Genomic DNA, 15,915 nt, shown 5'->3' with positions numbered 1-15,915 from the left:
GATCAGCGAGTAAACTTGTAGCCCTGAGCGAGCTCACAAGACTCCTTGTTACCTTGAAGTGTCTGTATGCTGAGTATTGCCTTTTTCTGGTTTGCTTTTGAATTAATCTCAGAATCTTATTTAGGGCCTAATTTTTCTAATGGCCTTCCCAGCTGCTCATGTGGACTTTCTACCCTGGTTTGCCATTCCGCACACGTGGGAGCCTGTGAACGTGGGGTTGGTCTTCGCTTCTCTTTGCTTTTCTGCACGGGCACGGCTTTGGCTTCCCCCTGCAGGCGCGCTCGGGCCCAGGCAGCACGCAGGTCTGTTGCAGGGTTAAACATCAGTTTGCGTTTTAGTCAATGTGGATCACGGGGAGGGCTGTCGGAAATGTTTGCCTTTGCTCGGGAGGACAAAGGTAGCCCGGCAGGGTCGGTGCGCACTTTGGCCGTGTCTCCAGACTGCGGAGGCTGCCGGTGCCAGTGCTGGTTTGGGGGGGGGGGGGCAGGGGCAGGGTCCGTAGAGAAGGGCCTAAGTGAGTGTGAATGTCACAGTGTCAAAGGTGTTCTACCGACTTCAGATACACACAGCACCTCACACGAGACTAATAAAATATTGTGGAGAAATTCTGCCTGTTATCCAATGTGTAGATGAGTATGATTTATTAATTTCCTCAGCGCTTTCATCTTCTGTAAGGCACTGTGTTAGACAGTGTGCTTGTAATTACCATCAATTATTGAGTTGCAGATGAATTCTTCTAATGGACGCAGAGTTACTCTTTTAAGCATTGTCTTAGTGTGTTGTTAATTTACAGCGTAAATCCGGTTTCATAGGTGGGTGAAGGAAAACTCCAGCCCCGTCCACATTCGAACGCTCGCATTCCGCACGCTGAGGGGCTTGGGAGGAGTGGTGAGGTGTGCGGTGTGTCAGCACGAGGCCTGGAACCGTCGGAGCAGCGGCTGCAGAGAGCTGCCCTGCCCTGCGTGGCCTGGGCCCCAGCCGCTGCCCACCTCTCCTGCTCCAGCCCGGGGCATCGCGTGAGAACCGCTGACGGAGCCTGGACCAAATCCAGTGCCCGGATTGCCTCAGACCTTTCTAGATCTGCCCTGTGGCGTTTCCCTGGGCCGTGAACTCTTATCTCGTGTTGACAATAAGTTTTAAAACATATATTGAAAAAGACATGGAAATAATTCCTCTCCAGCCCTCTTGCCCTGCCCCTGCCCCACCTTTGCTGTCTCTTTGCCACCTGTTGGCGCCCTTCCTCACGGTCCCTTTCGGGTTTTGTCAGAGCGGCAGCCGCACGTGGGCAGGCCCTGGTGCAGGCCTTCTGCCGGGCTCCCTGGCCCGTGCTCCAGCCTCGGCCCAGGGCAGACTGCCCTGGGTATTCAGACAGGCAGCGACACTCCCTGTCCCCTGTCTGCCCTCGTCCTTGCAGGACAGGCTCCTGCAGAGTCCCACTTGTCCGAAGGAGCCTTACCAACTGCTCCAGCTCTCCGCGGACGGCCGCCTTCCCTGCCCGCACGGCGCACGGGTCCTGCGTGTCCCATTTTGACACTGTTGCTGCCCGGCACTGTTCTCACGCAGAGGGGCGTCAGCTGGGAGGCAGACAGTGAGCACTCAGAATTGGCTAACATTTTTTAGTGGTGGAAACCGGTTTTGGCTTGGAGGCAGGGTAGGTGTCGGGCAGGTACGGCTCTCTGCGCCCGGCCCCAAGGCTGCGGGCTCAGGGACTCTGGGGCGGCCGAGACTCCGCGTGTCTGCTGAGTGCTGCCGATGCTGAGTGCCGGGTGGGGGCTAAAGAGCCTGGGTTTGGAAGCCCTCCCACCTGGGTGTGCGTACTGGTCCCAAAACTTCACACCCACGTCCGGGGTTTGACACCTGTGGCATCGGGGACCAGGTGAGAGAAGCATCGCGGCAGTGTCCTGCCCATAGGCGAGCACTGTTGATGCTAAGCATTGTCAGCAACCGTCTCTGCAGGAGTCGGGAGGAGGCACGTGGGGCGGCGGCAGACACGGACCCTCCGAGTGCGTCCTCCGCTGCTGCTGCTGCTACCGTGTGGCTTGGGCTGGTTATTTAGTCACTGAGCCCCCATGTCTTTCTACACAAAAGGTGGACGGGGCACTTGTCCATCTTCCTGTCCGGGGTGTGAGAAGCAAACGGAACAGATTCAGAAAGGGTGTGTGTGACAGACAGGTCGTGACTGTCCCCAGCAGCTACTGGGTACAGCATTCTGTAGGTGCGGTCGTGCCCCTGGAGGGGTGCTGAGGGCGTTAGGCCCCCAGGGCGGCGGGGGGAGGGGGGTGGGCCATGGCTGCACTGTCTCTCCTATGCCGGAGGCCCCCAGTGTTCCTGGGTGTTCACTCTCTTCCATCAGCGGTCACTTGCCTCAGCTGCTGGGTGCAGCAACATTCAGCCTGTCTGTCCACTTCTAAGCCTTTGTTGAGTCCAACTTGGGGCCAGACTAGCAGCTGCCCGGCTGGTCAATGGGAAGCAGACTCGCAGGCCGGTGTGCAGCCCTGGATCTCCTGCCGGCGTCGCACTCGTGACCTTCCCGCCTGAAGAACGATACCCACGTTGCCTTTCACGTTCAAGGGTTCGCTCCATAGTGTGCAGCCTCAGTCTTCCAGCACAAAATAGATTTAATAGTAACTTTTTTTATCCTCCTGGGGACTGTGATTAGTTACATGTCATTAATATTTGTGAAGCGCTTTGAAACTGTCCCTGCTCTTCACTGTGATGGGGCCTGTTGGGAGCATAAAAGGAAGCTGTGAGGATTTTCAGCTTCAGTCGCTCATTTACATAATAATTACAGTCTTGTCACTGGACAAAAGGCTCTGGCCTCAAACACTTCCTGGTCGTTTACTGTCTGCGAACCAGCCCCTTGTGGCCACCTCTCATCCTTACTCCAGGGCTGGGGCAGGTTGCCCCGGGAGATCCCCGAGCAAAGCGGAGAGCATCCTCGCTCACGCACGGGTAGACCCGCCTCCCTCGCTGTTTCCAGCCCGTGCTGTGCGTGAGTGTGTGCGTGTGCAGGGGCAGGGACGAGGGGGGAGACTGGACTGCGTGTGCCTGCGTCCTTGCCAGAGCGCACTCTTGCTCTCCGGGTTCCTTTCAGGCTTAGGTCACAGTAGGTGCTGGTCTGGCCTCGCTCTGGTCCTTTGTAGACATCTGCCCACATCACAAAAGCCCCGCGTTTGGCACGGTCTGCGGTGATTGGCAGTGCCTTCCCGGGCAGAGTCCAGTCCTGGAACAGCGGGGGCTGCAGGTGCATTGGCACGTGGTGGAGGGGAGCGCACGCGGGCCTTGCCGGCTCGGTGCCTGGCGGCGCTCGGCAGCGCCGTCCCAGCCCTGAAAGATCTTGGCCTCGCGGGCTTGTCACTCCAATTAAAACTTAATCGTGGAAGCGGCCCAGGCCGCTTCTCCCTCTGTGCCGCGGGGGAGTGCGGGCTGGGCCAGAGCGTGTCAGGGAGGCTGTGCGGGGGCGCTCTCGCTCGGCCCGGGCTCGTCAGGGCGCCGTGTCCTCCAGCTCCGCGTCTTGCTGGTGGCCGCTGCTGAGTGCACCTGAGAGGCAGGGCTGTGTTTGCCAACAGAGAGTCACCTTTGGGAGGGTGGTGAAAGTCATTTTCCACATGTTCACAGATACGCCTGTTACCAAGCCCCACGCTCTGACTTGTCTCTGGTGAGGACTTACAAAATAGTCTCTCTGGCTGCTTGTCAAAAATTACATCATATCGGAGTAAACTGCTTTCAAATCAGACATCCATTATTCATGTATATTAACTGCTTTTTTATTTTTTTATTGGATGTTTTGTGTATGATTTACTCTTTTCTCACTGGTTCCCTCTCCCTTCCCAATTGTCTGTCTCTCTCATTGTTTTTTTTTTTTAATCTTAGCTCATCTGTGAATTTGTAGGGGCGCTTCACTTACCTCTGTACGTGAGCATCACTCCGCAGACACCCCACTTTTTGTAGTGAGATCTTTGACCACGTTTCGTGGGTCGTATTTAAGTTGGGTCAGAACGACAACTTGAGTAAATTCCGCCCCAACGATGGGAGGTCTTTTCTTTGTGTCCTTTATTTTTTTTTTAAATGAGCGTTGTTAGTCTGGTACTTCAAGATCCTACCGGATGAAACTGTCCCTCCCGCTCCTGAAGCAGCTCAGCCTGTGGCTGCGGGTGGAAAGCACCCCGACGCCGTGCGTTCACTCGCGTGCGTGGGGCACGGCCGCCCTGCATGGCCGGCGCGGCGGGGACGCAGAGCAGGCACCCGTTCTCCCGAGAAGTGTGTGCCGAGGGCCCCCCTGAGCCGAGCACGGTGCGTGTGTCCACGGAAGCCTCTGCTCCCGCCGGACCGTAGTGCTGGGGGTCCCCCGTGCATCCGGCCCTGGCGGCCGTGGTGTGTGGCCCCGAGTCAGGGCGCGTCACTGTTTGGGATGGTAGAGGCCAGACAGAGCGTGCTCTGCTCACCTCCCCCGAAATCAGCGCTGCGGCGGTGGCGCACGGTCAGCATGTGTGTCCTGTTACGCACAGGTACCCGGATCTTTCTGCTCACGAGTCCGTCTGCATCTCTGACCTTCTTTTTCTGGAATGATTTTCTGTCTTCTGAAAATATACTCGTGAGAGGTTCCTTTCCTGAGGGTCTCTTAGCCACAGGTGTCCGTCGTGTTTTCATACAACAAAATCATTATTTCCCTCTCAGTGAGGTAGTTCGGCCAGGCCTTTGTGATTCTAGGCTGACGGCTCTTTCCTCTCGGCCCGGGAAGAGACCGTTGGCTGCGCCCTCCACCGGTGCTGCCAGAGGGTGGCCGTCCACCTACTTTCCTTCTCGGCTCCCACTCCTTCGGCTGCTGGTACGACCTCGTCCTTGTCTTGGGTTCTGGGGGTTTCTCTCTGATGTCTCCAGGTGTGGGTTTAGTTCTGTTTTTCCTGTTTGGGACGTCTTACGCTTCCCGCCTTCAGGTGCAGGGACCCCAGCGTTGCTGGAGCTCTCCGCCCCCTCGAGTTCTCCGTTCTCTCCGTTCTCTCCGCCTGGAGTCGGGCTCCGTGGGGCCGGGCCAGCGCACCGTCCGCCCGCACTGTCCGCGGCGCATTCGTGTTTGCCTCCCCGACTCTGTGGGCTCACTGCCTTCTGAGTGAGTTCTTCAGATCCGTCCTCCAGTTCGCAACGTTCTCTCTTGGACCCTGTTTCATTGCTTGTGTGACTCATTCGTTGGCATTTCCATTTCTAGAAAGTCTATTTGTGTTGTTTTTCAAAGCTGACAGTCAGTTTTCTGCTTTTGACCCCTACCCTCTTTTATTTCTGTAAACATTTTCTTTATCTGATACCCTTGGAGGCCTAATTCTTCTGTCTGTTTTCTGCCTGTCACTTATGATGAGCTGTTTCTTTCTGTATTTGGAACTTTGTTTTTACTATGAGCTCATGTTTGGCTGATCTCCGAAGGAACCTGGACTGAGCAGGTCTTCCTCCTGAGAACATTTCTTCCAGGTGCCAGGGGCCACTCTACCAACCTGGAAGAACTGGAAACTGATCGGGGGGCGGGTGGGGGGGGCGGGTTGGCCTCCCCGCTGGTGTAAATTCAGCCCCGAACCTGCGCGAGGGCAGATCTGTGCCTGCCCCTGGGGCAGACGTTTCCCGTCCTGAGCGGAACCTGAGGCAGACGAGTTGCCGGCTGGGCTGTCTTCACCAGGGAGCAGACTTTCCCCCGCACTTGCTTCTTGCTGAGTGCACCTGGCTGTGTGGGGGCCCTGGCTGCACGCGGAGGCTGCAGCGCTGTGTTTCACGTGGGGCCGGCCGGCTAGAGCCTTGGCCTCCTGTCCCCCAGCCCTCCCGGCTCCTGGCTCCGGGGGTGTCCCAGAGCACCCCTGCATGAGAGCCCGCCTCCCTCTCTGGTTTTAGTGTTCGCCGTTTCTGGCTCCTCTGAATTTCTCCGATTCTGTAGAAGTCAGACAGATAAACTGAAGGGGTGGGTGCTGATACACTGAATCTTATCTAGCGTCGTTGGTGTTTGTGAACAGGGGGCTTTCCAGACACCGCAGTCTGCCCTGCTGTCAGAACTGGACAGACACTATTTGGGGTTCCAGACTCGGGTGTTATGGAACGAGTTCTGTGGAGCCTGTTCCTGTTTTGAGTCAGATGAGGTGGTTCCTGTGTCCAAGCCAGCAGCAAGATTAGACATCCAGAAATGGGGTGCAGGGGGCTGTTAAGCAGAAAAAGGAATGGGAGCATGCATCGTGTCCCGGAGGTCTAGGCCTTCCTGAGCACGCGCACCCAGCAGGCTGTGAGCTGCCCACGTGGCACGTGCTGGGTCTTTGCTCAGAGCTGCAAGAACGAACGAGAGGGTTCCTTTCCCAGGGAAGGTCCAGTCAAAGCCCTGGGCAGTGTGTTACAACCCAGGGCAGGGCGCTCGGTGACAGCCTCCGCTGCCCTGCCAACGTGACAGGCTCCTTGGCGACTCCTGCCCTCCGGCACTTGAGAACCACGGGTCTGGGGAAGAGTCGGAGGTGGCGCGTGCACGGTTTACGAGGGCCCCCGGGACGCAGCCCAGGCGAGGGTGTAGACACGGACACCTTCCCCGTGTGTGAGGACACCTCACGGGCACAGAGTAACCTCGGCCGGGACGCAGGTGGGGGGTGGGGTTGTTCGCTTTGCTCTCTAGACTTCGGCGGCTTCTCGTCGTGGCTTCCCCCTCAGAAGGCAAGCTCTGTGTGGGGCGTTGGGGGTGGGTCTGGGGACCTGAAGACAAGGTGGGCAGATCTTGTCGCCCGAGGCGTTCCAGTCAGGCTCCCCCGACGTTCGTGTTTCACCCAGCTTCAGTCCAGCAGCTTTAGTTCACGACGCCTCTCGGAATGCTCTGTCTTGTCAGAGGCCTCTGGCCGCGCCACACAGCTTTGGAAGGGCCACGCCGAGGCCTTAGGGGCGAGCAGCTGCCGGGGTTGATAGCGCGGTCGGCACGATGCCTTTGGCGGGTGAGTGAATGCGAGGGAACGTAACCACGGAACACCCAGACGGGGCCCGCCCTTCGCTCACCAGCACATGACCGGCAGCCTGAGGCCGCGAGTCCCTGCGATCTCTCCGTGGCAATTTCTGCACACGGGCGGTCCGGCCTCATGGTGGTGGTGGCGCAGCCCCCGGTTCAGGAAGGGTTTGCGGGGCCGACACCAGTTCTTCCTGGGGAACGCGGGCGCTGCCTCGCCTTGAGCTCTGCCCACTGCAGGGACGGGGGCCGCTTCTCCGCTCTTCCCTTCATGGTTTGGTTGGAAAGACAGTCCTAGGCACTGACTGGTCTGGGTCACCCCTGGGTCACCCCCGGGTGGCGCAGAGCCCGCCTGCACCTGGGCAGTGGCTGATGCTTCCCTGACCCGGCTGCTGCCTCCCTCCTGACTCTACACACTGTCCCCGCTGCCTGCAACACCAGCTGCTGGGACGTGGCTGTAGGGTGGGTCTCCTCACAGGGGCCGGTCCCACAGACGCAGGAGCAGGACAGCTGGGGGCAGGACAGCTGGGGGCCGCACACCCGCTGGCAGCAGGTGGAGGCCTCTGCACGTCATCGCCGTCCCGGTCGTTCCAGGGCCCGCTGTGTAAAGATGACCGATGCACTCACGGTGTTGTGGACAGGCTCTCGCGAGGATTGCAGAGTTGTTTATCTCCTCTCAGAGTCAGAAACAGACATCCGTCAGTGTGGAGTTGAGTCTCCACAGGGAAAACAACGAGATTTACCGAAGGTATTGACAGGGGAAGAACTCGCATGCCATTTAGAAGAGAAAACAAACTGTAGGACAGTGACTGCAGTCACGGAAGAGAGTGATCGTATGCGCACATTCGGGGGGGGAGGGGGAGACAGACACGGGACAGACGCGTGCAGAAGGGGCCGGCAGTGCACACGCTCAGCGGTGCACGCACTTATTCCTGAGAGACGGACAGACAGAGGTCACCACCTTTTGTTACGGAATTCTGTTCCGTTAGATTAACGGGAACAAAATAGAAAGTTAGGGTTCCAAGACCAGGATCTGTGAAAACGACGCCGAGATCTCGAGGAAGAGAAAGACAGACAGACTGAGAGGATGCTCTGCTCAAACAGTGCGTGCTGCCCCGGGCACCTGCGAGGTCCGCCGGCAGGCCAGCGCCCGAGGTGGGGCGCCGCCCATTCACTCCGCACACGGCACCCCCTGCCGTGGGCTTGGCCGAGTGCACACACCAGTCCTGGCGGGGCCTCGTCGTCCTAGAAAACTCTTACAGAGCCATCTGCCTCCTGGAAAAAATCTGCCCTGTAATCACTATTGAAGCTCTTTTGTAATATCCACTTGGTACTTAAAGGAAAAAAAAAATCCCAGCAACATGTATTGATTTGGTGGTCACATTAGTGCAGAATCTTTTCTCCAAGATTTTAGCTACGGGTAGTTGTTCCCTTCTTCCCAGCACGCCCACACACCTCCGAGAGTGAGGCGCGTGGCCACGGGTTGGGGTTCACCCAAGCAGGGCAACAAAGAGAAAAATTAGTCTAATGCATGGACTTAACGAGAGGGAGAGGGTGAGCATGAATAATTAATCTCACCAGTCTGTGGCCATCAGATAAAATGAAGTCCCATTTGCTCACCCTTATTAAAAGAGAGAGAGTGCGGGAGGGAGGGGGAGGAATGGTAAAGGTCGTTAGGGGACTTGTAACGGGGAAGAACCGCCCCTGGTAGGGGTAATGTGCTTTCTAATCTCTGTGGTCTTTAACTAAGCGGCGTGATGGAGGTCCTCTTCGGGTAGCTCCGGCTCAGTGAATTATTGAACATCTTAGAAAGTGCTTGACTCCTGACAGCTGACTTGGATGTCTCTGTGCAGAGTCGTCTTGGAGTGGGACGAGACCTCACTGTTTCCCTCAGATGTGACCCATCCACTTGTCAAGAAAGAAAGAACTCCCAGAAAAGGTCAAGAATAGGAATGGACTCAATGTCAGATTGTAATTTGTGTCTTTACCATGGACATTTCATATTTTAAAGACCTGCCTTCATGCTATAGAAGTTGAACTATTTAAAAAACAAGATATTGAGCTCAAGAACCCTATTAGAAGTTTAATTATAGGGTTATTCTAATGATGAGTGCAAGCTATCACTTTTATGTTGGACCATGAAATTGCTGCTTTTAATTTTTTTTCTGTCCAGGAGCAGATTTTATGCTCAGTTTTAAGGTTATTTGCTGAAGATAGAAGATCTGATGATTTCTGTGTTCTTACCTGGAGAAATAATCTTATTTTGGATATCTTAGAATTGTTGAAAATTTGTCAACAATTGATAGAAACCTTTATTTTCAACTGCATGAAAATAAAAAAATAAAATGTTCTCTCTGTAGTCTTTATGGATTAACAAGGCATTTTAAAATTTTAAATCACCCTCTTTCAGATGCCATAAGCAATAAATATAGTTGGTTAAATTTCAGTGTCGCGCCCTGGCTGCTGTAGCTCAGTGGATTGAGCTCAGGCTGCGAACCAAAGTGTCACAGGTTCGATTCCCAGTCAGGGTACATACCTGGGTTGCAGGCCATGACCCCCAGCAACTACACATTGATGTTTCTCTCTCCCTCTCTTCCCTCTCTAAAAATACAAAAATAAAATCTTAAAAAATTTTTTTTCAGTATTGCCTGGGCTATTAGGAATTTCCCAAGATTCACTTGTTAGAAATGTGTGTTGACATTGAGATTGATGGAGTTCAAGGGGGAGACGGTTTATGGCATTAGTTTCTCAGTACTGGAGCAAGAACCTGTGGACTAGTACTTGGTAAGCGAATAAATAGGCCAACAGGAAAAAGAAAGCATGCTCTCTGTGTGTGCTAAGGGCAGAGAATCTCTCTACAAAGTATGAAACATTGAAACTTCCGAGTTCGGTGATCGGTTTTCACCCCACGATCAGCCCAGCGGAGCGTACACACAGAACTCTGTGAACCAGCAGGCTTCGAACTGTGTGAGTTTTCTGGCAGGAACCGGGTCCTCAGTACTTCCCGTAAATGCCCCATAGCGGCATTTAATGTTAATGAAGTTGAATTGAATTACTAAAATGTTTTTGTAGTAAAAGACTTAAATAATCTCCAGAAAGATTATTCATGAATCATCCTTTTTCTTTTCGCTGGAGAGAAGGCACGGAAGGGTGCAAGTTTAACAAGTGCGTGGTCTAGAGGTCGAGAACGCCTCCTCATTGGCCTCCAGGGCGTATGGGACGGAGCTTCTTAAAACCAGCGAGTGGAGAGTGACCGGAGAGAGGAACATCGGGCCAGGACTTGGGGACTGGGTCTGTGGCTAGTCTGAAGGAAAGCGTCTGGTGGGAAACTGAAAGCTGCACCCCCCTGGATGCTTGTGCTGTCCTTGCTTTTACCTCCTGAGCTACAAACACAGCCAGAGGGCAGAGAGCGCCCACGCTGGCTCAGCTGCGCGTTTCTGGATCTGCCGACTCTCCCATTCGTTCCCACCAGTAGCAGCCCCGACCTCAGCGCCCACACCTCTCTCTGTGCGGGGAAGGAACCCGGGAAGCCTTGTTTCCTCCTCGGGCGTTCCTCTCCACGCATGTCCTCTGAGTTTGCTTGCACCCTGGGCCGGGGAACTCTCTGGATTGTCCTGTGTTTTCTTTTGAGTTTCCTTTGGCCATTTAACAGCCACACCCCTACAGTCGCATCACCTGGAGAAGGCCAGGGTGTGTAGGGGCAGAACAGAACACCTTTCACAGGAGCCGAGGTGGTGGGCCGCCCTGGACGAGGCTGAAACGGAGTGTGTGGGGTGGGGGCCTGCCGTGTGTAACAGGGCCCCTGCGTGTGCTCTTCCCCCCTAGATCCTGGTCTACAGCCTGGACGTGGAACGCTGCCTCTCGAAGCTGGGCAACGCGCTGGGCGACTTCACGTGCGTCAACCTCAGGGACAGCCCTCCCAATCTCATGGTCAGCGGCAACAGGGACAGGAGGTACGTTTGAGGGATGGGCAGGCTTTGTGGCCGCAGCGGTTTCCGTGGCAGCCTGCGCGGTTTGCTCCGCTGCGGTCATACTCCCCGCCCCCCCTCGCCCCCCAGCTTCGCCCACCCGAGTTCAGCCCGACCCGTGAACGCTGTTTCTGTGAGCATGGAGAGCAGGGTCTTGCATTAGGTAATGGTTGGATGGGGCTGCCTCTGCCTCGCTTCTGCAGCACCACGGGAGGGTTGTCTTTTAAGCCATTTGGTGGACGCAGTTGGTGGAAGGTCCAGTGAGACCCCTTGGAATATCTTTTGTCTCCCTGCTGCAAAATTTGTTTGGCATTTAAAAGCTCACTTTTGAATATTAAAAACAATAACCTAAGGGATGAATCATGTTCAGCAAAATAGGGTTGCCTGCCAGATGATGTCGAGAGTGTGTTTCAGAGCACGGCAGCGTCCCTCTGGTGATGGGGGCAGAGACTTCGTGTGAGCAGACTCCAGTTTCCATTTAGGTGATTAGCAGTCTTCCCTGTAACGCGTCGGCTGCGGGAGTCAGCTTTTCCCCGTCCGGGGTCCAGTGCCAGCCACGGACGCTGCAGGAACCATCAGCACAGAGGGATTAGAGTGTTTGAAAAGACTCTCCGAGTCCAAATTTTAGGGGTTTTTTCCTCTCCCCACGCCCTCTCCCCCTTGTCTTGTCTTTTCCTTTTGAAATTTTTGGCTGGTTATCTGCCGTGTCTGATCCAGTGCCCTGAGGAGAGGTAGCGTGGCTGGAGGCCAGGGTCTGCCGGGGCACCCCTCCCGTGGGCCCGGCCCCAGGCTGCAGGTGGCGGGCTGCTCGGTGGGGGGGTCAGATCGCGAGGCGGCGCTCCTCCGTGCCAAACCCTGGATCTCTGTCACACCAGTGCAGCAGCTTGCAACAAATAATTGTTTAGTCAAATAATATTTTCAGCTCCCGACCTTCACCCCTCCACCACCCCCTTCCCTTTGAGCCAAAAGAAAATGCGAGCGTGCTTTCCTCAAAGGACATACTTGGTCATTTTTTTCTCAGAGCCTCCTAAAATGGCTGGTATTTCTGAGGCCTGAGCGTTGAACTCACTGTGTCCAGTTTTTCTCTTAAAAAAAAAAATAGACTTGGTAAGTGGCCGCACATGTGTCCCAGTAAACGAAACACATCGGTTTGTAGTTTTGCTCTCACGTTTTAGTTTCCAGACTGAGCTACACAAAGGCTCCAAGCTTATCCGATAGCATCAGCCCACAGGGGCCGCGCGGCTGCTCGCTTTCCAGGAGAGCAAGTGCAGGGGGCACTTGGGGCAGCCAGCAGGAGGGTTCGGGATTGTAGGTCGCGCTTCAGAGTTTGTTTACAGCAGGGCCGTTTAGGTGGTGCACCACAGCCAGACTCCCAGGAAACCAAGATGGCGTTCCAGAGAGCCCTCCGCTTTCTGCGTAGCCCAGCCCAGCTGGCTGTGGAGGAGCAGATGAGCCGGACTGGCGTGGCCACTGTCAGCGGCACCCGGGACTGCCGGGCCGAGGGGTGTGCACGCAGGGTGCGTGCTCAGGAGGGCGGACTCCCTCCTGCGGAGCCAGGCTGCCTGGTGACGCCACCGCGGCCAGGGGAGCAGTGAAATGCTCGGTGTAGAGGTTCTTGGTCATTTTGCAGTCCAGATTCACCAGGCTAAGTCCATTTTAACCAGCAAGCCAGTGTTACTTTTCTTAAGCCCTCCGTCGCTGTGGGTGTAAAGAACAGACTAGTGCCTTGGGGCTGGGGAGGGACTGTCCGAAGTGGCCTGCCATCGGGGCGGTGCCGGCTCTCTGCTCACTGCCGGGGTGCCAGGGACTCGGCCTCCCACGGGAGGGCGTTGTTTCTGAGTCGGGAGCCGTGTGCGCGCGCCGTGGAGTTTGAAAGGGTTAGAAATGGCACATCTGGAAAAAGGAAAGAGTAAGAAATCTGAACTTTTAAATGTAGTAGAGGGAAATGCTGTTGTGGTTTTTTTCTTTTCCAAAGGCTTAGTGGCTGGCCACGCACGCCCAGGCTCACTCGGCTTGTGTTCCATCCCAGAGGTGGGAGGGAGGGGCCAGGTGCTGTGAAGGGACCGCCATCCGTGGCTGTGACTTCCCGGCTGGTGCAGTTTTTAAAACCTGGAACCTCCTTTCTTCTTTTTTTTTTTTAATTAAAAAACCCCCTGAATTTCCAATGCATTCTCTTAGTACTTTATAAATAACTTGAAAATGAAATGACCTCGAAAGATACATAAAACTGTCCCAGATTAAGACAAAAATAGTTTTTCATTAAAATAAGGACATCAGCCTGAGTTTGCAAACATGGGTAGAATGTATAAGGAGTTTCTTCGGGTCGGGGCGTAGAAATAGGCTGAAATGGAAAGTGCAAACAGGTCACCTAGCCTGCCTCCCTTTCCGGGAAAACAGGGGCGGAGTCTGATGAAGACCCAGAGTCTGATCTGGGTGGAAACCGGGTTGTCGCTGGGCTGTGCTTTTCCCTTGCTGGGGCCCGGGATGGGAAGCAAGAGGAGGCAGGGGCTTTGCCCAAGAGCTTTAATGCTGTGGATCGATGAGTTTTCCTAAATGCCCGCGTTGTCTCTTCCTGCAAAACCAGGAAGGAAGCGACGGGCGAGGCTGGCGGAGGAGCGGCGGACAGTAGGCGTCGGGGTGGGAAGCTCAGGGGGCACTGCACCCGGGGTGTTTTATGTTTGTTCCAGGGCCCACCTTTTTACCTTGCAGTCTCACTCCTGTGAAACCGGGATGTGTGTTTTACAATGGCACCTTAAAACTGATTGGCAGAATTTTACAATGTCACCCAAAGTGATGGTGCTTCTTACCATCAATGGTGTTGTCAATCACATGAAAGCGTGTGTGTTCAATGAAGGCGAAAGTGAATTAATAGCTTAGGAATTACAATATCTGTGAGAAGCTTGAATGGGTTGCCAAGAGAAAGTCAATGGGAAAGAGTTCAAGTTGAACTTCTCTTTGGGGGCCCACTGGGCATTTCGGTCCTGTAAATGTCCCCAGTGTAGGATGTGCCTGGCTGTTATTTCTTCAAGTGTTTTTTTCCAGCCTTGATCCCTTTCTCTCCTCCCTATGGGGCTCCGGCGATGCGAGCGTCAGGCCTGTTGTTGGCCCACGGGCCCCTGAGGCCCTGTCCGTGGTCCCCTGGACTCCTGTTCTCGGGGGGGCGCGCGTCGGTGGTTTAACTTCAGGTTAACTGATTCTTTCCTCCGTCGTCTCCATTCCGCTGACGCACCCACATGGCGACTTTCTTTATTTAAGATTTTGTGTTTTGGGGTTCAAAACTTTCCATTCATTTCTTTTTCATAGTTTCTGTTTCTCTGCTCTGAATGTCATTCTTTCTTACCATTTGACGTTTACCTCTTGAAAGGTAGCTGCAGTGCCTGCTTTACAGTCATTAATGACCCCTGAGGCTGGGGTGGTTTTAGGGCTGGCATCTGCTAGTTCTTCTTCTTCCGGGAGTCACATTTTCCTGGGTTTTTGTGGGGAGGGGTGTGTCAAGTAACTTTGGGTTGTATCTTGGCTGTTTTTAATGTTATATCGTGTCCACCTTGGGCCCTTTTATCTAATCCTCTGAGGACTGTTGAGATTGATGTTTTCTTTAAGGCAGGTGGCCACCCTGGGGAGGCCCAGGCGGCAGGTTCTGTCTTCCCGTCCGTGGGTGGTGACCCCCAGGGTCCGCTCCATGCCCGAAGCCTTTGCGATGCTTCTCCGGCTCCGTCCGCACAGACGCCACTGGGGGCTTAGCCGGGGAGGGCGGCGGGGCGGTCTCTGCCGGGTCCTCACACAGCCCCGCTGCGCGGCCTTGGATCTGCCGGGCACAGCTCGGAGAGGAGCCCGGGGTCTCCGGGGCTCACACACACAGGCGCCCTTCCTCCAGGCTCCTCTCCCCCTCCCCGCCTTTCTAGCCTTCGGGGGCCCTGTCCTCTGGGCCTCCGACCAAAGAGGGGGCTTCTCTCGGAGTTGCGTCTGCCTTCGCTGCTACCCCCACCCGTGCAGCTCTGGGACTAGGGCCACATCTCTGGCGCAAAGCCACACGATCCCTCCACCTCAGGGGCCCCTGTTCTTGGTTCTTCAGGAGGTGGAGCCTCTCGCAGCGCTGTGGCTCCTCAGCACCCACAGCTCTGCTCCCGGAGCGCACCCTCCGGGCGAGGCTGTGGGAGGGGACCCTCTCCCCGCATGGCCACTTCTCCACAAGCCGCCCTCTCGACCTCGCTCCCCAGAGCCCTCGGGCCTTTGCCTCCTGCGTTTTGTCCGGGGGCTTGGTTGCAGTCGGCAGAAGACAGAGCAATGCTGGGCTTACTCCGTCTTGGCCGGAATCAGAACTCTCGCTTTCCTTGAGAAGATTTAAATAAATGCTGTAATCGGCAGCAGAGGGCTGTGTTCAGTGAGGCCCCTTCCGGGCTGCTGCTCTCAGTGTCCTCACCTGTGATCCTCTGGCTCCTCTCCGATGGGTCCAGGGATCTGGAATGGAGAATCTTATCATTGCTCTGCTGGGAAGACTCAAAATAAGAGTTGGGGGTGAGGGCCTATGTCAGGTTGTTACTGGGTTGCCAAGGCAACATCCACAGAACCAACAAACCCCACTGCTTTTTCTCTGTAATCTCGTTTATTTTTAAAATTTTAGCAACATGGCCGAGGTAAAATTCCATACCTACAATTCACCAATTTAAACTGTATAATCCGCTATAGGGTTCACGAGTGAATTCTCGGACATTTGCATCACTGCACGTGGGAACCTGGTACCCGCTGGCAGCCGGTCTCCGTTGTCCCCACCCCTCCAGCTCCGGGCAGCCGACCGCCGCACTGCTTCTGTGTCCGTGGGTCTGTCCGTTTTGAGCATTTCGTATGCATGGAATCACACAACACGTGCCCTTTGCTGACCGGCTGCTTCCCCTCGGCGTGCTTGTGAGTGGAACCTGTTGCACAGGTCACCGCCCCGTCCCTTTCAGAGCCAGACGGCACTCCTCTGTGGGAGCCGACCACATGCACCTGTTCGGT

General features: G+C 55.3%; 1 protein-coding gene across 1 annotated transcript in view; it reads left to right on the top strand.

Annotated features, from left to right (window-relative positions):
- FBXW8 (F-box and WD repeat domain containing 8) overlaps nt 1-15,915 on the top strand; it is a 104,714-nt gene that overhangs the window by 76,521 nt on the left and 12,278 nt on the right. Inside the window, exon 8 of the mRNA XM_045842421.1 lies at nt 10,778-10,905. Within this exon, the coding sequence (XP_045698377.1) occupies nt 10,778-10,905 (128 nt within the window). The remainder of the gene's footprint in view (nt 1-10,777; nt 10,906-15,915) is intronic.

This window comes from Phyllostomus hastatus, unplaced genomic scaffold (assembly GCF_019186645.2).
Source record: "Phyllostomus hastatus isolate PE091 unplaced genomic scaffold, TTU_PhHast_1.1 phas_contig_1162, whole genome shotgun sequence".
Taxonomy (NCBI): Eukaryota; Metazoa; Chordata; class Mammalia; order Chiroptera; family Phyllostomidae; genus Phyllostomus; species Phyllostomus hastatus.
Note: the sequence above shows the minus strand (reverse complement) of the source record. Positions and strands in the feature narration are given on the sequence as shown.